General features: G+C 49.5%; 5 protein-coding genes across 5 annotated transcripts; 3 read left to right on the plus strand and 2 right to left on the minus strand.

Annotated features, from left to right (window-relative positions):
* Positions 1 to 62: 62 nt before the first annotated feature.
* On the minus strand, positions 63 to 4,683 carry TGME49_219180 (acetyltransferase, GNAT family protein). The gene is made up of 3 exons (XM_018779836.1): positions 3,044 to 4,683; positions 2,512 to 2,702; positions 63 to 2,109 (listed from the first exon to the last, which is right to left on the minus strand). Exons 1-3 carry the CDS (start codon positions 3,704 to 3,706, stop codon positions 624 to 626), a joined length of 2,340 nt encoding a protein of 779 aa, XP_018634809.1. The 5' UTR covers positions 3,707 to 4,683; the 3' UTR covers positions 63 to 623.
* A 182-nt stretch (positions 4,684 to 4,865) lies between these two features.
* TGME49_219175 (hypothetical protein) lies at positions 4,866 to 5,766 on the plus strand (the record flags this gene model as incomplete). Its single annotated transcript, XM_018779835.1, has 2 exons — positions 4,866 to 4,993; positions 5,499 to 5,766. The coding sequence occupies 2 exons, from the start codon at positions 4,866 to 4,868 to the stop codon at positions 5,764 to 5,766; spliced, it is 396 nt and encodes a 131-aa protein (XP_018634810.1).
* A 32-nt stretch (positions 5,767 to 5,798) lies between these two features.
* TGME49_219170 (hypothetical protein) lies at positions 5,799 to 7,828 on the plus strand. The gene has a single exon (XM_018779834.1). It carries the CDS (start codon positions 5,923 to 5,925, stop codon positions 6,838 to 6,840), a length of 918 nt encoding a protein of 305 aa, XP_018634811.1. The 5' UTR covers positions 5,799 to 5,922; the 3' UTR covers positions 6,841 to 7,828.
* A 4,434-nt stretch (positions 7,829 to 12,262) lies between these two features.
* On the plus strand, positions 12,263 to 14,604 carry TGME49_219160 (hypothetical protein). The gene is made up of 15 exons (XM_018779833.1): positions 12,263 to 12,735; positions 12,794 to 12,832; positions 12,890 to 12,969; positions 13,030 to 13,092; positions 13,148 to 13,247; positions 13,302 to 13,382; positions 13,436 to 13,499; positions 13,559 to 13,644; positions 13,702 to 13,748; positions 13,808 to 13,835; positions 13,895 to 13,920; positions 13,976 to 14,026; positions 14,086 to 14,118; positions 14,182 to 14,271; positions 14,336 to 14,604. The coding sequence occupies exons 1-14, from the start codon at positions 12,468 to 12,470 to the stop codon at positions 14,263 to 14,265; spliced, it is 1,050 nt and encodes a 349-aa protein (XP_018634812.1). The 5' UTR covers positions 12,263 to 12,467; the 3' UTR covers positions 14,266 to 14,271; positions 14,336 to 14,604.
* TGME49_219150 (zinc finger, zz type domain-containing protein) lies at positions 13,995 to 20,050 on the minus strand. Its single transcript, XM_018779832.1, has 16 exons — positions 18,636 to 20,050; positions 18,038 to 18,210; positions 17,566 to 17,689; positions 17,189 to 17,340; positions 16,997 to 17,051; positions 16,653 to 16,761; positions 16,479 to 16,547; positions 16,263 to 16,389; positions 16,065 to 16,167; positions 15,848 to 15,967; positions 15,368 to 15,683; positions 15,158 to 15,263; positions 14,851 to 15,029; positions 14,661 to 14,742; positions 14,463 to 14,562; positions 13,995 to 14,369 (listed from the first exon to the last, which is right to left on the minus strand). The coding sequence occupies exons 1-16, from the start codon at positions 19,312 to 19,314 to the stop codon at positions 14,332 to 14,334; spliced, it is 2,532 nt and encodes an 843-aa protein (XP_018634813.1). The 5' UTR covers positions 19,315 to 20,050; the 3' UTR covers positions 13,995 to 14,331.
* Positions 20,051 to 20,190: the final 140 nt, after the last annotated feature.

Here is a 20,190-nt window from a genome sequence, read left to right on the forward strand (position 1 = left end):
GACGCCCTAACACGTGACCCAATAATCCTGGCAGACTTCCGCAGATAGCAGAGTCACTCACTGGGCATTGATTAATGTATGCAGAACGCCATGTTTCTGTTACTTCCGCAGAACGCCGGTTCAATGCCAAAATGGCATTTTAGAAGAAACACCAGAATATTTGCAATCCGCTGAGGAAACGATTCTCCGTCATGACAAACGGACATCAACCGGCACCAGACTCCGGGTCAGGACGTCGAGGTCAAGCCCTTGACGATTTACAACGAAAAATGAATACCTCTCGGAAGTAATGCGATTACTTAAATCACGTAATTGGATGCACAGTATGGTACCATACAACTACGAAAGCGGTCCTGCACCATAAGTGTGTTCTTTGTACCAAAAACGAAGCGCACTGCTTTTCCCGGTTACCCACCGTACCAGGGGAACCAGCGAATCTCCTGTCCACATGTTTTGGCCGCGAGAATGCGTATCGTAAAACCCGTGCAAATTTCATATTGGTCGCCGCCCCGTAAATCCCACCACCGCAGCCGTCGCAGGCGGCTTATCCTTTGATGCAGGGACGCGCACAATGCAAATTGCATTCCATTCTCTATTCTTGTAAACACCTTCGTAGTCACCTCTCATCTGTTCCCTGTTGGCGCGCCTTTTATATTCAAGAACCCCCGAACTAGAATGGCTCGGTTTCTCAACTTCATTTCACGGGCGTGAGGGAAAGCAGTCTTGTCGACTTTCCACAGTTGTGCGTTCGAGTTCATGAGATGGTCCCAGAGTGCTACACTTAATAGTCGGGACCTGCCGTGCTGAATCACGACTGCCCTGCCCGAGTGCGAGGCATTTGCCACCGTCAAATACGGCTCACCACATGCACGCGGACACTCCTCGATTCGATGCCGCAGACGTTGCTCGGAAACGTCGTCGTTAGACAACTCTCGCGGCCCGGTCGGCTGCTGAGCACTTGTGTCATGATCAGTTTTCTTCTCGTCCCCGCCACTTGAGGTGGGTGACGCGGCGCATTGTCCGCCAGATACAGAGTTGCCTGCCTCATCACCAGACGGCGATAGCAAACCCGCCTGGGAAATAATCACGCTTTGCTGAGACTTTCGGCACGCGTGCCCCACAATTACCCCATAATGAGCCTTACGGCCTCCTTTGATGACAGGGCATCCTCCCTCAGAATCATATGGAATAATCATGAGCCATCCGCGATCCACAAACGAGGTGAACTCAGTCCATGCATTCCTGTGGAGAAGAATCCTCTGTATATCTGCTGTGGCGTGCGTTCCCCCGTCAGCCGTGTTACAGTCGACGTCGTGGCAGCAGGCGAATTCCACTAGCGCGGCGTCAAGGTGTGCGCCTACGCGCGCGAGACGAACGAAGTCGTACACACTGAAAAGCTCGCCGTCCATAGAAACTCCCCAATCTCTCGACAACTTCAACAAATGGTCTCCTAGAATGGCAGCATCCCTAGCCACTGCTGTACCGCCTGCATCTCCTGTACTGGTGATGGGTTGCCCCTGGCGTTGCTCCGTGTTCGCGAAAAAAGTGGATGCCATGCAAAGTGCACTGATGCCACACGATGGCCCAATCTGTCTGCACCATGGGGTGTCCAGTAGTTTGTAGGTCCAACCAGTGCGTGTGCAACCCGTTGCGAAGTATCCCTGTGTTGCCGTGGGTTCGCACAGATTCGAGATGCTTGTCTCTGCTTTCTGGGCCAACAAGGTATTGCAGCTGAGAGCGTTTGCTTGCATCGTACCTCGGAATTCGTTTGCCCTAGCTGCCGGAGAGCTATTTGTCAGCAAATCCAGACTAGTAGACACTTCGACACAGCGCTGAGACAGTGGGAGGTGTTCGGGTTCTGCTATGCACGGACCCACGCGCTTACGAAGCCATATATCTCTGCTGGATGGGTCGTTGATCCGCTGGTCTGGGTTTCCGGAACCGGCAGCTGCCATTTGTCCCAGAACGTTGGCTTCATTTTTCCTACCCATGGCCAGCGCTTGTCTGTTCATCATATTCTGGAGAGTGGAAATCATTGCTTCCTGTTGAACCGAGCTCAAGCGGGAAAGACAGGGACTTTCAACCTCCATAGCCAGACACCGCTGGTAGCTGCAAAACACAAATGCGCAACAAGTAGGAAGTGTTTTGGGTGACGCGGCGGTACAAAAGTGTACCACCCGTCGATGATAGGAGACGACCAGTCTCTACAGATCCAATTCTCCATAAACCAGTAGTTAGCCAGAGTTGCTTATATTGAGAGGTGTGTAAGGAAGCACCTGATAGGAAATCAGTCCCTGCTGCCCTCCCGTGATAGAGAAAGAGCCGCATCGTGTGTATACTGTGATTTGCCAGAACACTTTGTGTCCCCTGCGAGACAGCCGAACAACATCAGCCCTCAGAGAAGCCGCTACGCATTATCGTAAAAAGGATTTTTGTTGCGACCCGCGAAGCCTTATCCACATTCCTTGTCCTTGCAACGGTTCAGTGGCCACCAAATATCAGAAAACTCACCCAAGTTTCTCATAGAATCCCGCTGCGGCACGAGTCCATAAAACCACATAGTCCGCCTTTAAATCTACAGAAGCAATAGTCTCCACCATGCGCATAAGAAGCTGTCCCCAGCCTTTTTTCCGCACTCGAGCATCCACCGCCACGTAAGTGACCGCAATATACCGCGCCGGGCATCCAGCTAGTGAACAGGCCTGTGAAAGGTAGGGGGAGAAACAGTCAATAATATACCTTGATCTGGAGACAGTGTCACGAATTCATCAAATTGCTTTTAGAGTGGCTGCTCAACGACTTTGATCGCAACACTGGACAGATCTCGAAAAAAACAGTGCATCAGCGTGGATCTACAAGGAACACTCCCACTAGCAACCGTGCAGAGTGGGTGTGAGATGTTGTTAACGTGAAACCAAACCCGGTGTAGACACCTATGTGGGCTCTCGGTAACCGCCAGCGGCGGAGTGTGGGAAAGAGGATCCACCGGTAGAGTGCGACACTGTAACACGGGCAATGGATCGTCTTCAGAGTGGTAGCTCACCAGTAACCTTGCATGTCCGATCACAGAGGATCCAGCCACCATCAAAAAGCTGCACGGAAGCGTGTATCCTGAGTTTTTGTTTTGTATGGTTGCCGCGGAACTACACAAGAACTGTTTGAGTGCGATACTGTTTTGTCCTCGGTGCGTAGGCGAAGTTATCATCTGCTGAGCGAGACTTGATGCGGACCGCGAGCCTCGGTCACCTGCCTCAGCGCTCCTCGTCCACAATGATGGCCACTCTGTCGTCAAGATGTGAATAGCCTGACATATCCAATTCTCGACCTGCTTGCCCTCCATTTGATTCCGATGTGACGGGCCAAGCGGTGACACGGAAACACAGCCGCGAAATTTTCTATCCACCTCTTCATCAGCGTGTGATGCAGAGGTGACACTCCAGTGAGCATCTTCTGATGGCGCTTGCGCAGAATACCACTCGGCATCATTCTGACAGCTTGCTCTCTCGCTGGGAGGCACCACAAGAGAAGCCACATGGACTCCCATACAGCAATCCCGACCGGACCGCTCCGAGGGGGAATAGCTTGAGTTTCCATCATCGATTTCTGGTTGAGAGGTTCTGCATTGCTGCATGCATTGGTCACGGCCAAGTCGCACGCCAATGACACGGAATGTGTTACTACTGGCAGTGTCAGCGGGTTTGGCCATGGTCCACTGTGGTTTACAAACTCAGTTATTTAGATGCTCCAGCCAGCCGCGCTCCATTGAAAACACTCCTCAGGGAAAGCTGCCTACGTGCCCGTCCGCGGCCAAGCAACTGGATCTGGCAATGAATCGGGCCGAAAGTACGCATTCCTGGGAGGAACCACCACTGCGTGCATTTCACGACGCGCGGGCGGTGGGTATGTTTGCCCCTTGCGCAATCTGAGCAAACACAGCGTAGAGCGTTGTCGAGTTTTTTGTGGTCGGTACGGGATTCAGGAAGGAAAGAATGCGGTGATATCACCATGGTCTCAATAAGCCTCTGTCCCGACTCCAGGTCGGCTTGTGCAGACCGTTATCACAGACGCACGCAGTCGTATGCTAACGAAGATCTCTGTTTCTGGAAAAATGAGTTACAGCCTTCGGTGCACGGTCGGGCACAACAGGGCTACACAGAGGGAAGGATGACAAGGTGCCGGCAAGAAACAAGTCTTTGTGGAGTAGTGCACGAATGCAGCTCAAAACAGTGATCCCAGACTCATAACCAGAGCAAAGATATAGGGCAGTTGAGTCCTCTGCCTCAACAAATTCAGATGAAGGTGGTTGGCGGCGTGCCCGAGATTGCCTTGCACAAATGTCTAACCGCAAGTAGAAGATCTGTACATGCACGCAGATGCTCTACGCACTAGAGCGTCGACACAAGAACGGCGCATGGAGAGTGCACTCCGTTCTTAACAGGAACCTGAAATAGAAGGGAAATACAGTGGTAAGTAGCGCGCCATAGCTGTGAGTAAGTTTCAAAAGTTTTTATTTCAGTTGTTTTCTGGGCATCTCTACGTCTGCAACGCGATTGTCTCTGCGAGCGGTGAACAAGCGCATGCGAGAGACTGGGGCATTGAATGTGAATCGATGCACCTGCACAGCTTTTCGCCAGCGCTATTTCTAGCGACTGGACATGGTCATGTGACAACACGGCATCGACTCAGATGGGAGTGAGAAAGATGCAAACAGGTGCTGAAAAAACACCACTTAATAGAGGAGACAAACCCCGGTGGAGAAAGCGAAACGAGACTGGAACGGCAACGAAATAGAGAAGACACAGCCCCAAACTCCCGACAGCGTGTTGCTCTGTCGGGCAGGCAGGCCAAGCTGGCAAGCCGCTAGCATGCCACGTGCTGTACTGCTGGCCCGAAACTACAGTGCGCAAGAATTCACGGAGGACGGCAATGCTTTCTTCTTCGTTGCAGTTATGTTTTTGAAGGACGCATACAACTTCGTTTTCAGCCTTCACAGGTAAGGCTACTCGCAGGAGTTTTGAAAGTGGATGAGTATCCGTCGTCCGTCATATTTCGCTTCCAGCAGATTCTCTCTCCGTGATTTGCGTTTGAGCTGCTGGAGGCTCACATGCTAGTTGTAGAAAATACTGCAGTCCTCAGGGAATAAATGTGATATCAACCATGGAAATAACTCAGTTGCATTTTTTTCTAGTGTGTATCACCCTGTCCTGTGTCTCACCTTTTGACGGAACGCCCTCTCCCTAGTTTCATTTTACACCGCATCTTACGCGCAGGGGCTGCGCCCAGGATGGTCTCCCGGCTAGTTGCATGGGAGATTGGGGCTTCCAGCCTGTTTTCTGCCTGAAGGCGTTTCTGCATGTGTGTGAAAGGTGCCTCAAGAGTCGAGGCTTGAAGTCACTGACTCGGCTCACTTTGGGGATAGAGTTTTTTCTGTGCATGGTCCTCCGCGTGTGGTATTCCAGTTCGGTGTTTCACTTCAGCATGATGTGTGTTTTTCTCAGGATATCCAGAACTTGTAACCAGAGAAGAAACTTCACTGTTCTGAATTTGATCACTCGAGTCATCGTCGCTCGCTGGATACCCGTGGTCACTACCAAAGGCAACGAGACTCAACCGCGGCTGGCCCTGTCCCCTTTCAATATTGTTGTCTACAACACGCAGGCCCTTCTCCGGTGGAAACGGGTTTCCATGTGGTCGGTGAAGCTGTGGAATCCGCTGCGAGATCTGAAGACGGAAAGTCATCGTTTGTTTCGTTTCGAATGCGTGTAACCCTTCAGTCAGTTTCAAAAAAGTGCCGACAAGAAATATCTTGTCGGTTCCAGCCGCTATTTAGTAAGCGACCGACAACAAGTACTGTTGCGTGATCTACAAAACTATAAAGGCGATTTAGCCATAAGTGAACATCGAGACGCTGCTGAGGCAAAAATGGATGAATTCGACGTGCGTGCGGTTGATCAGGGAACAGCAGCGGACGAGCAGGTGGACCAGGCCCCCTCAGTCCTTGCAGAAGAGAGGGACATAACCACGGAAGCATTGGCGCAGAGAAACAGTTATGGGAGCCAAGCGGAGGCTCCTTCAACGGCAGGGGAAGATAATGTGAAAGAAGATGTTTCGGTGAACAAGGGTGTGACAGTTCTCGTCGTGACGGATGTCAATGGCAGCGACCAAATCCAGAACAGCGGAGTCGAAGCGGATCAAAGACATGAACAGGAAGAAGAAGCGAAACATATGCTCGCTTCTGAAAGCAGAGAAGAGCTGCCTGACAGTGAGCTGGTTTCAGCTGGACCGAGACACGAGGAGGAGGAGGCAGCTTCGAGAAAATTGCACGACGCGGCGAGCGTCAAAGACGACCAACAGGCTGCACCGCAGAGCCGTCATGATGAACGGGAACGCAGAAACGAGAGAGGGACAAACATGGTGACTGACTCACTAGAACGCGCATTTTCACTCATCCAAGGGGTATTTCAGTGCATCAGCAGAAGCCTGGAAAGAGTAACCCAGGAAGATTTCCGGGCTGCAGCGAGACAGAATATCCAAATGCTTGCAAGCGGAAACGTAACACCCTTGGAACAGTGCGTATCGAGCCTGCTAGGAGAGTGTTCAGGGTTGAGTGAGCAAGTGTTTCCATGTGCGGCGACAACGCCTGAGGGGTATGATTCAGATACTCCAAAGCCGCCACCCATAGTTATGATTGTTGACACGCCAGCAGGCCCCTACATACGCGTCGTGCCGAATGGTTTGGTGGATGAAGCCGTAAAGCAGGGTCTTGTCCGGGACGAAGATGTTCAGCTGCAGAGAGAGTTCCCATTTTCTCAGTCCAAGCAATCTACGAAACTGGCATAAGGTCGCGTGGTGGTTGAGACTGTCGTCTAGGCGCCGCTGTTTCCATTGACGAATGTAAAGAAGCAAAGCAATTTGATTTGAAGCAACGCCAAAAGGAGTTTCGAATGCGTTTGTTTCCGGTTTCCTGATTATTTGGTGCCTCTAACCGGCCTTCTGGGGAACGCCGTCGCGTTAGGCCGCTTGCTGAAATTCCTGGTCCTCTGTTCACTGGTGAGGCACGCGTATGTAGGCGAACGTGAGGCTACGCAACAATTGGGTACGGGAACGTCCTTTGCTGTGGTTCACCTCCTGTGTCGCGGCCTGGTCCCTCTGTAGTGTTTCTCTGTCACATCACCTAAACATATCATCCTGGCCGATGTGGAGAACAGTATAGTATAGCAGTCTGTTTCGCGGGAAACCATACTTGAGATGACTTCCTTCAGTATTCTGGTACAGCGGATACTACGCCTTCTGTACCAACTTCCGCTTTTAATCTAAGCGAACATTCGAATTGAGAGGCACTCACTCTCGCGATTCTGAATTCTGAAGTTGCTCCTATGGGGCACTTTTCGTGTGCTTGCATTGCTCCTCAGTTTCGTGAGAGATATTAAAACGTCGTTTCATAATGCGTATCAGATCTTATCGGTATTCGGCTTACGATGCGTAGCCTTTTATGAAGCCGGAAACTCAATGCGGGCGAGGTTCGACATTGAAAGTGATCAGCAGTGGTGACTTTACGTTGCCTGAAGCTACACGGAATTAGTTGATCCGGGAATGGCACAGGGAAGTCACTCCAACGAAGCGGGGCTCGAAATTATTGTCTTTTCGTCTTGGCAGTTTCTGTCAGTTCTCAACGCGGAAAGAGAGATTTCTTCAATGCCGTTGTCTCTTCGAGAGGAACAACTTCTCCTACATAATGCCATCACAGATTTCTTATGACTGGAGCCGTAAGGGAGTTCGAAAATGAGCTCTTGTGCTGTCTAAACTTGGCGCAGTCCCGATACGGAAACCATGGATATGATAGAGGATTTCATCAGCAATAAGCTTTCCAGACGGCTTGGCTGTTCCGTTCATTTGAACGGATGCATTCTACAAAGATACCACCACCAAAACCTCCACATAGTATTCTGTCTCATTACTCTGGTCGAAACACTCCAACTTGACTCTCACCTTTCTTGGTAAAGTAGATAGAACCAATGGTATCCGTGATCGTTCGATCTTCTGGGGGAGGGTCGCCTTGCAGGTCTACTGACAATACGAAGTCCAAATAATTGAACTCTTTTTCGTTTCCTTTGTCGCAGTAGCGAAGACAAAGCTGCATACACACGAATATGTCTGCATCGGGGCAGCGTTTGCCTTTCTTAAAGAGAATGTCATGCCGTAACACATACATTGGCAAACTCCATGGTGCGAAACGTGTCATCCTGTGATCTGCAGCATTTTCGAAATAGTGACTGCACACTTGCCGCCGTCAAACAAGCACTCACCAAGGTAACTTCTTTTTCCGATAAGGGCAATCCTAGCATGCTCATAATCCTGGAAAGTTGCGACTTTGTCACGTGCATCCTGAAAGCGAAGCGCAGGACAGGCAAGCAAATGAAACACTTTCACCTTTCTTTTACTGAGAATGAGTTATTATTTTGCTCGTCTCTGACGTGAGTGAAAAGGAGCTTCATTCTGTTTCCTGCCAAAAGCAGCCAAAGCAGATATTCCGAACGCCGTCAGTGCACATCTAACGTCCTCTGTTTGTCGAAGTCTTGAAAAGTCGGCTTGACTGCCTTTCGAGTCTTGGCGATGTTTGTTCGTATAACTTGCTCAAGTCTGTCAATTTGCGCCTGCACGCAGTCAGATATTGGATTCATCAATCAACCAGATCCGAGCAAAGCGGCACGTGCCACCTGTTGCGACTGTAACGCGGCAGCCGTTGGTGATTCAAGCCAGATTACCTCCTCCTCTGGAAGAAGCTGAATGCGATTTCTTTTGGCGGGTTCTACAATTTCTTTCCCGGGCATGTTCACCCTGGCAAGCGGGTGCTTTTCCAGGTCCTGAATAGAGTCATCACCCAAATGAAGTTCGGGTGAGTACGTGATTCCTCAAGGTGACTGTTGAAACATCCTGCTATAGTCACCTCGGTGACGTAGTAAAAAGCCAGACCCACCGCCATGGTAAATGCCCTGTCGATTTGATCACAAAGTGCCTCATAATTGAACATTCCATCCGCACGGGAGTACTTCGCTACGAGGTAGTCCCAGTCATCCTGCACATCAGGCACCATCCTACCGCACTGCTTTATATGAAATGGTCCAGGTAAGTAAATCACGCGCCTCTAGAAGCAAATTGAAACAAAGAAGGCCTGACGTACGTCTGAGATGTGGATATTGAGTTTTGAATCCAAGATTGCCCTTGCCTGGGTCCTTGTACAGTGGCCTTTCCGCAGATTATCAACATCCTTAAAGTTTTCTTTCATTTGAAGCTGTTTTAGAACGACTGCCGCCTGTTGTCAAAGCGATAGACACATGCATGAGGCTGCCATTGTGTCAACGATGTTTCCATGCAGTTGTGCAAAACGGTGACACAAGCCGCCCAAGTTTACATTTGTTGATGACTTTTGGAAAGAAAACGTCAGAGTACCTGCTCGTTCCTGTGTTGACGCGTACCACAGAAACATTTTCATAAGATAGGGTCTGCAGTTCTTACCTGGATTTTGCGTTCTGGTTCCATGTCTTCATGGGACCAACGACGATTCGACGAGCGAGGAGCATATGAAGAAGTTGCAAACGGTAGATAAAGTTCAGTCGCCTTGTCCGCGATCATATTATGAATGAAATTATAATTAACGTCTGCGTCCTCTCTACTGAAATATTCAGCGAGGAGAGCTATTTCTTCCTCAGTGAACTTTCCTGAATTATGGATCGACGGCAGAGTCGCATCACCCGAGCTTTATATCAGAGGGAGGATTGCTCCAGAGTCCCGTGGACCGAACTAAAGTGGTGCCAGTTCTCGGGTTACCGATATATGGAAGCATGCAGCGAAGGTGGCCGTACTGCCTGTTTGATCGCTGTGCACAGGTGCACTACTTCCTCCGCGGTTCACTCCCAAGGTTTTTCCCATAGAGAAGAGGGTTGCATACCTTCTGCAGCCTCAAAAGGAAACTGTCTTCTGAAAATAGCGCTAGAGACGTATCCGCTCCGAAGTTTATCGAAGTCCTGGTAGCAATATTTGAAAACAATACCACGAGCCCTTGATAGCAGTGCAAGACGCCGAATAATATCATCAATTTGAACCCTCTTCTCTACTGGAAGAACTCTGGGAGTGAAGCGCGGAGGAAGGCATGCACCTGCGGGGGGAAAATCAAGTACATTGTCAACAGTGGCCACCATGCTGCAACCTATCATGTTGAACACAGAAACGAACGAAACAACTAGTATAGGAATTGGCGCTCGTACATGACTGTCATAACTCTCACTAATTTCCAGTGTAAAAAGCCCTCGACGGCTAACCATCAATCATTCACCCCAGCAGCATCATATCCAATGAACGTGCGTATACGTGTAGATGAGGATGAAAGCCACAAGACGGCTACAGATGTTTTCTTCTCCTTTACCGCAGTCTAGCCGTGAACAAGGGCAAAATGATGGTGTCAATACCTTTGCTGTGCGGGAACACCCATTACAAAGCCTCCTGGAAGCCTCTCGTGCAGACTGACTGTTACAGTGGTTACCCACCTGGAGGTGGCGGCTCGAGGAGTGGGTTTTTCTCTGCTTGAGTTATTCTGAAAACTGTGTTTATGTTGTCACAAAACTCATAGTAGCGAACCCCTCCTGTCTTCTCATCCGCATACTTGTGGAAGAGCACCTTAGCTTCATCGTGGTCTAAAGACACTCCGCACTGGTTTAGGGCTCGCACGAATTGCTGCTGGCCCACAACCCGGTGATGCAAAAGGTCAAACCGCTGGATGAACTCTTGTATGCGGATTCTTCGTGGAAATATTATACTTTTGATTCGTTGCTCGATCGCTTCGACGTTCGGCGGATATGAGTCATTGGTCGCCATGTTTGGTAGTACATTCCAGGTAAAAACTACACAAGCAGGACCTATCAGCCGCTTTTACGCGGCGGATATATGTGAATGCGAATAAGCGTTCTCTTCGCATCGGGGCTGAAACCTACCTTATGCAGAAACGAATGCTCTTGACAACGCATTAAGTCACAACGAAAGAAGCTTTTAAACTCGCATGCAGTTAATTTTCGTATTCGGCTCTTTTCTACGGGGCGTGCATCTGGTCCCGCACACGCTTCATCCGGCGCCAATACAGATTTCGTTTCTTGTCTCTAAACGTACAACATTTCCGTCCATTCAAATGGGTTTCGTCGTGTCCACTTTCAACGCATAGACCTTTCAGATTGGGAAAAATTTCGCGGGAAGCTTCAGTCTCGGATGGTTCGTCATCGTCGTGGCAGCAACCGCAGCCCCAAACTGTCGGGACCTCTCATGTAGACCCCAACACAACGCTCTGTCCGCCAAAGCCACTAATGGTTGCCGTTTTCATCGCTGCTTTGCCTCTATGTAGACCGTCTCCATAGAGGGAATGCAGACCAAGGATAGCCGGGAGTTTGCAATGAGTCCTCTTTCGTCAGCATATATGAATCGCACAGGAGCGCTTGAGTGCGTGCCAACTGCACGAGACTAGAGCCATTCCGTGACACAAGGCTATTCGGGAGCTTCGTCGAAAACACTCTGTGACAAAGCCAAAGTTCCTCTTTAGTGCCCTCACTCCACCTTGGTAGCCTGTTATCTAACATACAAGTAACTGTCACTCACATGAGCAGCTGGAGGCGCGTTAGCGTTCACACAGCTTCAGCAGATGGCCTTACTGGACCTTGTCGCAGAAGCGCTAGCCTTGAAATGCACTTTATTTTTCCCATATCACATCTTTGACGATGGAGACAACGACCATGATACTGTAGACCAGTGACAATCGATGTGCGAAACTGTAGCGTTTCTATTAACTGGCGTCGCCTCCGACGAATCAGCAAGATGCGTTGGTTTTTCTGCTTGCGAGCACACGCACACCGGGTCTCACGTCAGGTCGTTTTTCGGTTGCATGAAAGCTGTCTGCGGTGTCGCTCCAGCAATCGATGAAATAGAGGAAAGCGCACAGCGACAGATGCCAGCGTAGCAAAATCACAGGAGCATTTGTGCAAAGCGTCTAGGTTTCCGCGTTCATACAAATCGGCTTGTCACGCTTTCAGTTCGATCATAGAGCACCAGGGATAGACGCGGCATCGCACAGTCTTCTCTGTTTTTTGTCCTGTTGCCAAAATTGCAGCCGTGAGGCAGCATGTCACGCTGGTGCGTTGACAAGGGAGAGGCTGTTTGTCTGAATTGTCATGGTAGCGTATTTGTTTTTTTTCCAGAGAGGCAGGTGCTAGCACCTCCGTGCAGGCAATTCACCCATTACAGTGGAAGCGACAAAGTGTGCAGACCAGTTTCTCAGTGTCTGACATCGCTGAACTACTCAACAAACCACGGAAAAGAAGGAAAAACACTCTCACGAAACATGGCAACAGAACGTTTCGGACGCTGGTGTGGCTCGTGTAGATTATTCCCTCCGGAGAGTGTGCCGTACGCCTGTGTACGTACACACGATGTTACTCATCACATTCCCGACACCCGATTCTCGCACGCCTACGCAGGTGTGTTTTTTAGTACCCCACTGTCCCGCCAAAAACACTGCTTCTGGTTTTAAACTGCGTCTTTCTCTCGGACAGGAAACAATGAAGGTCTCAGCAACCGCATCCGCAAGCTGCATAGCCGTCCTTGCTCTAGTTGCCTGCAGGAGTGAAGCCTCTCCTGCCTTCTTGGGCAGCCGAGGTCTTGGATCCAGATTTGAACAGCCACAAACCGTGGAAAAGGGTAGGGTAGTCTTTCTGGAAATGCATCTAGAATGACATCTCGAAATGCAACGCGACAGAAGTCGAGGATGCAGAAGAGGAGCTGAAAACAGCCGAAGGTACATCGTGTGTCTTGCCACGAAAATGTGCAGTTAGCAGTTTCCTCTTTCCTTCAGACGATGCTGCGCTTGAGGAAAAGAATTTGGAGAGTGAAATATCCTATAGAGATAGTTTGCGGAGTCAGGAGCAACGCGATGTGGGACCGTTGCTTGATGGGTCAACCCAGACAACGAACCCTTTAATTTTGAGTGTCCAGGAATCTGCAGCGAAAGGGATGATTAACGTAGACGCTGAGGCCCCCGGCTGTTCGGTAGAAACCGTACGAAAGTTTGACAGCTCTCAGCCGCAGTTGTTGCACTACTTGAATTCATCAGACCGGAGACATGGATGTGGCGACAGATCCTACAGATGTCTTAACTACTGTGCCCATGAGTATATCGATTTCCAAGAGGCACTTGAGCGTAAACTACAAGGGTAAATCACTCACAGCCATATCAGCTGCTTCGGTGTGGCCACCTTTGACAGCAGGACGAGAGCTTAAGCCTGTGATGAAAATTCCGCTACTAGAAATAAAAACGCCTATAAACACACTTGCACGGAGCAGACGGTGTAAGTTCCGGATTGCCGCTTGTGCTCATCACGTTATCTGAACGTCTCTGCAGGCTTCAGACTGTTTCACCGCACCAAGCCGCTCGTTTTCTGCGCGGACGACACGGCCGCTAGAGAGTAACAGGATAAGCATGCTGATATACAAAAAACACGATGCAGCGAGGTACATTCAACAGCGAATGGATTGCAAATATCTACAAAGCCGTGTTCTGTATCAACTCTGGCAACCTACTCACACCAGTACAGCAGAAAGCAAAACGGGGTGAGCGCTAAAACACAGATGAAAGTTCTCTTGTGTTCTTTGAAACGACGTATCTAGAGAAGGGCGAATCCGTTCCCTTGCCCTCAAAAAGTACCAAAGTCCAGGTGAGTCTACTTTCTCCACGTTTGTCGATGCCCTCAATGAACTTCCGGTCTTTTCGTAGAGGTGGATCAAAGAGATAGCTCGACAAGGTGAGTAGCGACGGCCGGTGTCCATGCTAAAGATAGACTACAAGGGTTCAATGTGACAGAGGCTGAAGCGCTCAAAGAAGTCCAGGTTTGTACATTTCTACCTTTCACAGAAAACATTTCGATAACTTGTTTCCATTTAGGAAGGTGAAATGATGCATAGGAAGAAGAAAAATGTTGTTGAGGAAGTCGAGGTTAGTGGCAGAGAGCATGGTACCAGTAATCCACAGCAAACAGAAACGATTTACAACAGATCGTGGGAGGTTCTGCTGGAGCGCCACCGAAGGTACGCTGTTTCTACCAACGAGACGATTGGAGCAATAGGGTTTCACCGCAAACTTGCATCCAGGTGACTGTTAATGGTGACGAACTCGCATTTTCCCACGCAGGACAACGAGAACAACTCATGAATGCAAATAATCAAGAGTTCTAGTCAGCGGTGAGTTTTTCTATTTTTTGACCTCAGGTGTTCATCCTTCTCGTAGCCATTGGTCATCCTTCAGTCACCGTACGCATCCAGACGGCCGCGAGTAATTCCTGAGCCACCACAAGCACGCAACGACCAGATCTGGTATTTACCACGGCAGTCACTAAAGCAGCTGTAGCAGTTTTTGTTGCTTGAGGACTCACCAAATTTTGTCATCTGCTCCATTGTGTTGTTCTTCTCCTTCCTTCCGCCGTGGCGCGCTCCTTTATCATTGCGTTTCTTCATAAACATCGCCCTTTGTAACTGGAAACAAAACACATTCGAACATAAAGGATCTGCTAAATACGCCGTGTTCGCGAGACGGCGAACTGGACGCTAGAGTCCCAACTAATCATCCTTACCTTTCGTCTGGATTCGTGCACTTGTGGCCGATATGGCGCCAGTTTTTTAAGTGAAATGTGCGCGTTGAGCTCCTTGTCAGTTCTATAGGCATGGTTTGACACAAAAGTAACACCGCTTGGCTGATGAGTAACATGAACGGGTGCGGAGCTCAAATCCACTAATATTCTCTCCCGTGCTAAGGTTCCTTACTTTGACAAAATATCCTCCACTGTTAATCCGTAGCTTTCTGGTTTGACACTTGTGTATTTGAACCGGGTAGGAAGATCCTTTCCAATGATGTCTTCGTAGTCTGTTTGGAAATACTCATCCAGGTACTCCTTGATGGTTTTCGAAACTTCAGGTGAGCCTGGTTCAAAATCCTTTGGTGGCTGCATGCACCCAGAACACGAAAAAATAACTCATGGAAAACAGTGCTCGAAACCTGGAAGGTCGAGTACTTCGATAGAGGCGCTGCAAATGTTCAAACGTGGGTGCCTGCCGGATACAAGAAACATACCTGGCAGTCTTTTGGAACCGTCCGCTTAACCAGTTGGTGGGGGTGACGAACGTTACGGAAACAGTGTTTGCAGAGTGTGTAGTTCTCACAACTCATACAGTCGAACCTACAAAAGAGAAACAACAGCGTCAGAGGCTCCACACAGACAAAATGAGAGACCGCATTAAAGAGAAGGCATCGACTATCTACAGTGTGAAATTGTGTCTATACCTTTTTTTGCCTCCCGGAATCCCATTGCCACAACTGTCGCACATCCACCACTCCGATGGGCCCTGCTCCAATAGCTCCGGTGGTTGTGAATCGTTGCCTTCCACATGCGCATCTGCTGATTCGTTGTTCAAGCCAGTATCGACGCGTTCTTCGTCTTCTGCTAACGGTGCATACGCCACGTCGTCAGCAAGTGCTCGGGCGTTCCGTTTCTTCAGCAGCTTCATAAGCTTCCGTTGTTTCTTCGATAATGATTGGAGAGTCTGGTCGTCTTCACCAGCGACACCCAAGTCTTCCTCAAACCCAGCAGGTACCTTAACTGCAGAAAGACAATACATGAAGAGACACAATTGAACCCACAGTCATGTAGCAGGCTTGCAGCAAAGAGACAGCTCTGACAGCAAGCTGAACTGGAGGAGACCAGCTGCAATGGTTGCGCAGAGCCACTTATGAAATGTCATCTCCCTACTAGGTCAACCTTACGAAGTTCCTCTTCCGGTACGTTTTCCTCGCACTGCTCATAGTCGTCCCCGAGCATTGTCGCCATTTCTTTGTCGTGAGCCTCGGGGTCGAAATCGGCATCCAAATCGATGGCAGTGACATCTGTGAGCCCGCAGTCACAATTCGGAACAGCGTAAGATCTTCAGCAGGCACTGTCACAGAATGCGGTGTCACTAGAGATGTCTGACGCAAATCGTACCAAGTTCTTGGTGTCCAGTCATCTCTTGTATTTTCTGAATTCTCTCCAAAATCTCTTGCTTCTTCATCGCCTTCAGTCGCCGTAGTTCCTCCTCCCTTTGGGCCTGGGAAAAAACAGCGGCTTGCCACGCACGATATACATATCCGAGTGTTACCATCAGGTGACGCGTTGATCACGCTGCAGTCCAATGCAACTAACCTTCTCCTCGGCAAGGCGCGCCTTCTTCGCTTCTCGTTGTCGTCGCCGCTTATCGTTTTTCTGCCTGACGGAACCTTCAACTCGGCGGGCATGTCCCTGGATTGTTGATCCTCCCTCCTCTTCAAATCTGCAAAACATAGCACCGACTACGCGCTTGCATTTCGTTCGATCGAGAAAGAAATGCCGAACACTTGAAGAATTGGAAAAACAAAATACCTGAAGTTGTACGCCGCCTCGAAAGCATCCGTCTGGTCAATATTCAGCTCGTCCTCTTCCTCGTCGAACCTACACACAGCAAAACCACAGCAAACCACTGTCCCGTTCGCGATCGACTTTCAACCCGCTACGAGGAACAATGGCTCTTCGTCTTCAGATGGTGACAATACTTACTTCTGATTGGGCTGGTCATCTTGTAGGACAGCTCTATCCTCCCTCCAACCTTGGTTCAAGATGTAGTCTCGTAGAAACCGTTCATCGGGATCGAGGTTCTCGTCCGGGGCTGAATTCAGCAAATGCGCATCGCTCAGAATGGCACTCGCACGACCCGTCAAATGCGTTTGTGTTTCTCTACGTCAATAGCGCAAGCGCAGATGAATCCTATTCGCCTCAGTGTCGTCGCTTTCTGGAGCAAACTTCTGAATGGTGCACAACATTTGTATCACTGTCTTCACTGTCTGAAGCAAACGTCTGACTGCTTATGCCGTCGGTCAAGCGACGTTATTGTAAAGCTTTACCCCAGTAGTGATTTAAAACGGTGGTCATGTCCACATGCTCCTTTCCTTTTTTCGACTGCAGGCAGATGCATGACAGACAAAAACAGACGGATTCGCCGTGTGGTGACGCGCAAGAGAAGGGCTCTCTCTCCTACAAAGGTGCAATCAGCACGCAACGTGCAGCAAGAATGCTCCTCGGCACAGCATGCTTACACTCAAAAATTTCTTGTAATCCTTCGCTTCCTGCGCCAATTCGTCTTCGGTCTTCTCCTTCTTTTGGAGAAAAGCGCCTCCTTCCTCTACTCCTTCTGCAGCATCTACGAAAGCCTTCTTCAGCTCCGCCAGCTCGTCGTGATAGCTGAGCGCTACAGAACAGCAGACCAACGAGCGGCGCTTTCGCGATCACGTGGTGTGTTAGTAAGTCGAGAACCATTAGGTGACTCAAAAGCCTTTTCTTATAAGCTATAATAAACGGCGGCTGCAACTACAACGGCGCCCTGCGCCGACATACAGGTGCTGGTACAGTCCGAGAATCAGGGGTTCGTGTACAGTCCAACTTCACGTCTATTATCCTCTATTGCTGCACGTACCTTGCGACTCCTTTTTCTTTGCAGACAAAGCATCCTCTTCATCGATGAACGCTGTGGGCCCCCGTTCCTCAAGCGTCCTTCTGACCAGGTCTTTATACGTCGTTTTCTTGTCCGACCCTTTCGTCTAAAAAGGAAAGGGACACAAACCAAACATGGCTCACAAGCATACTTCCGCAGAACGCCCCGATGGAAATGGCCTACTTCGTATGGCCTGTCAGTGCATGCAGTTCCATTCGCCCTGTGTCGACTGCGTGCCCTCGACAGTTTCAAGTCCCCACCTATTTGCTGAAAAGGCCTCACTGTGCCCATTAACTACTGCACAATTAAGAGATCACAAAACTGGACATGAGGGGCTTTGCACGAGCCTCTTCCCCACACGACCACTGGATCGACAGGCATTAAGTCGAATGCACTGACAGCCGTCTGAGTGCAGCATTATGGTTTCACTTCAGCGACACCAGGGAAAACTTACAGCTTCTGCATCTTCATCGTCTTCGAAATCATCGTCGCCGAAGAAGCGATAGTCTTTGTCGTAAACCGAGGGATCCTTATTCTTTATTCGTGCTAATGTATCCAGAATCTTCGATTCAACCCTCTCTGACAGAAGCTCGCCATCTTCATCCTCATCACTCGACGACTCGCTCTCTGGAAAGGAAATCGGGGAGCAAGTCACTTCTATCAATACGCACACAAACCAGTATTTATATATATATATATATATATGTTATGTATGGATGCATCAATGCATGTATATACGTACATATTCATGTATATGCATACATTTCCTTACAAGAACGTGAATAAAGTATGAAGGTCTGCTGATGCAGTGCTAGAAAAACGTGAGGACACGAAGATTCTGCAGTTGCTTCCTTTGAAAATGACTGATGGCACCCCACTGATTGTTTCAAGTATTCGCTCCAGAGTGGAACTGCGCATGCCACTGCATTTGCTCGGAAGCCTCCAACTGAAGGAAAGAAGCCGAGGTGACAGATCACGCGCCCTTTCGGTCACAAGGAGAGGAAATCCTGCACGCACTGCATCATTATGTGTCAGAACCGAAGACGACGTACCGTCTGAGTCGTCGAGCAGTTCTTTGTTTTTACTCAGCATTTCTCTTCTTTTACGAACTTCGTAGGCTTCAGCGTACGCCTTGTTTATGGCGATTCTATCGATGTCCTTCGACTTCGTGCCGGAGCGAGTCTCAGAGTCGCCGTCAGACTCAGACGCGAACAGTTCATGTGACCCGCCATTTGCCTCACAGGTGACAGCCTCGTCACCAGTAGAGTCGTCTGCGTCCGTCTTCCTCTTCCTTCCCTTAACTGAAGCATGCCCCGTGGTATCTCTTTTCTTGTCACCGTCGTCTTCATCCGACTCTTTCTCCTCGTGGCAGCCGACATTCATTTCCAGCAGCCTGCTCTTGTTGTTCTTGTGAGGGACTCCTTTGAACTTCTTCGCAGCATGGCGAGACAATTTGCCAGTAGTTTTTTCATCCACAGAGACCTGTGTTGTCTCTGTTTTACCATTCACAGCGGACGAGCACTCATCGCCGAAAGAATCGCCTTCCTCAGCTAACTTTGTTCTCTTTTTTTCCTTCTTCCGTGGTTTTCCATGTGAAGAATCAGAAGCCCCTTCACTTTTGGAACGTGACTTCATAGCACTGGCGCACCCTTCCTCGTGTTTGCTAGTCCCCATGTCGGCGACATCTTGGTCAAAGCCATCCGGATGGTGTCGCTTTTTTTTTTTCTCCATTGTCACGCAAAATATAACTCAGACTGTTTGTGTACCAGAAAAAATCTACCCTTTAGTTTCGTAGCCGTTGCATGGTTTAGTCGTTTTGACACCTGTAAAGCGTCTTTTAGCCAGGACTCCGAGAAAAACTCCGAGTGGCTGCGGCTGCGCGTAGAAGCAGGCAAAAGCGAGAGGGGGGTTGGGAACAGTTGGCCACTGGCTTTGGAGACGAGCTGTGTTCACAGAAAAGAAGCGAAAATTGGAGCGCTTTGAGCTGGAGCGGGGGCAGCAACTTCTTTTTCAGGGGAGGCGACCCAAAATCTATGCATGTCAGCGTTGTCACGAGATAGTCAACATTTCCTCAGGGCAGCGAAGAGTCGGGAACAGCGCAGCATTGACATCTCCACAGGATTGGTAGCTAAATTTTTAGCCAGCAGCAACTTCATGCCACCGACGAGGTTAACAATAAAGATATCGATAGCGATTTCGGTACCTCTCCACCGGCCGAGGATGGGATGTCTCCGTTTCCCCTGCCCCGTTCTCGTCTAACCTTCCGGAAAGCATGCAATGAAAACATGTATTCATTTGAGGAGGGCCAGACAGCCCCAGAACGGTTAGTCACACGCAGTCTGCACGCTCTCGTGAGAACAGAAACGGATGAGGCAAACAGTGTGTACCGGGTTCGACGAGCATAACGTATCACGATTCTCGAGTCAATGAAGACTGTTAGGACCCATGAGAGTGCAGGGATATTTCGTTCTTCTACATTTCGTCTTTCTTATGGCAATGCTCCTGCGCTGCGCAACTCCGGTATCTGGCATGCGGAACGATTTTGCGGGAGAGACGAACGCGAACATTGTCAAAAGCTCGCGGCACCGTCCGAGAAGAACTTGCGTG

The sequence above is a fragment of the Toxoplasma gondii genome, chromosome XII (genome assembly GCF_000006565.2).
Source record: "Toxoplasma gondii ME49 chromosome XII, whole genome shotgun sequence".
In the NCBI taxonomy this organism is placed as follows: Eukaryota; Apicomplexa; class Conoidasida; order Eucoccidiorida; family Sarcocystidae; genus Toxoplasma; species Toxoplasma gondii.

Bases quoted from the DNA above. Each gene is read 5' to 3' on its own strand.
- TGME49_219170 (XM_018779834.1), top strand. From the start codon at position 5,923: ATGGATGAATTCGACGTGCGTGCGGTTGATCAGGGAACAGCAGCGGAC.
- TGME49_219150 (XM_018779832.1), bottom strand. From the start codon at position 19,314: ATGGAGAAAAAAAAAAAGCGACACCATCCGGATGGCTTTGACCAAGAT. The intron at 17,341-17,565 runs GTACGTGCAGCA...GCTGTTCTGTAG, and splicing joins AAAGAAAAAGGAGTCGCAAG to CGCTCAGCTATCACGACGAG. The intron at 17,052-17,188 runs GTAAGCATGCTG...ATCTGCCTGCAG, and splicing joins ATTACAAGAAATTTTTGAGT to TCGAAAAAAGGAAAGGAGCA.
- TGME49_219160 (XM_018779833.1), top strand. From the start codon at position 12,468: ATGTTACTCATCACATTCCCGACACCCGATTCTCGCACGCCTACGCAG. The intron at 12,970-13,029 runs GTGGGACCGTTG...TTGAGTGTCCAG, and splicing joins GGAGTCAGGAGCAACGCGAT to GAATCTGCAGCGAAAGGGAT. The intron at 13,093-13,147 runs GTACGAAAGTTT...TGAATTCATCAG, and splicing joins CCGGCTGTTCGGTAGAAACC to ACCGGAGACATGGATGTGGC.
- TGME49_219180 (XM_018779836.1), bottom strand. From the start codon at position 3,706: ATGGCCAAACCCGCTGACACTGCCAGTAGTAACACATTCCGTGTCATT. The intron at 2,703-3,043 runs GTGAGCTACCAC...TACCTTTCACAG, and splicing joins TCGGACATGCAAGGTTACTG to GCCTGTTCACTAGCTGGATG. The intron at 2,110-2,511 runs GTGAGTTTTCTG...TGTGTTTTGCAG, and splicing joins GGATTCTATGAGAAACTTGG to CTACCAGCGGTGTCTGGCTA.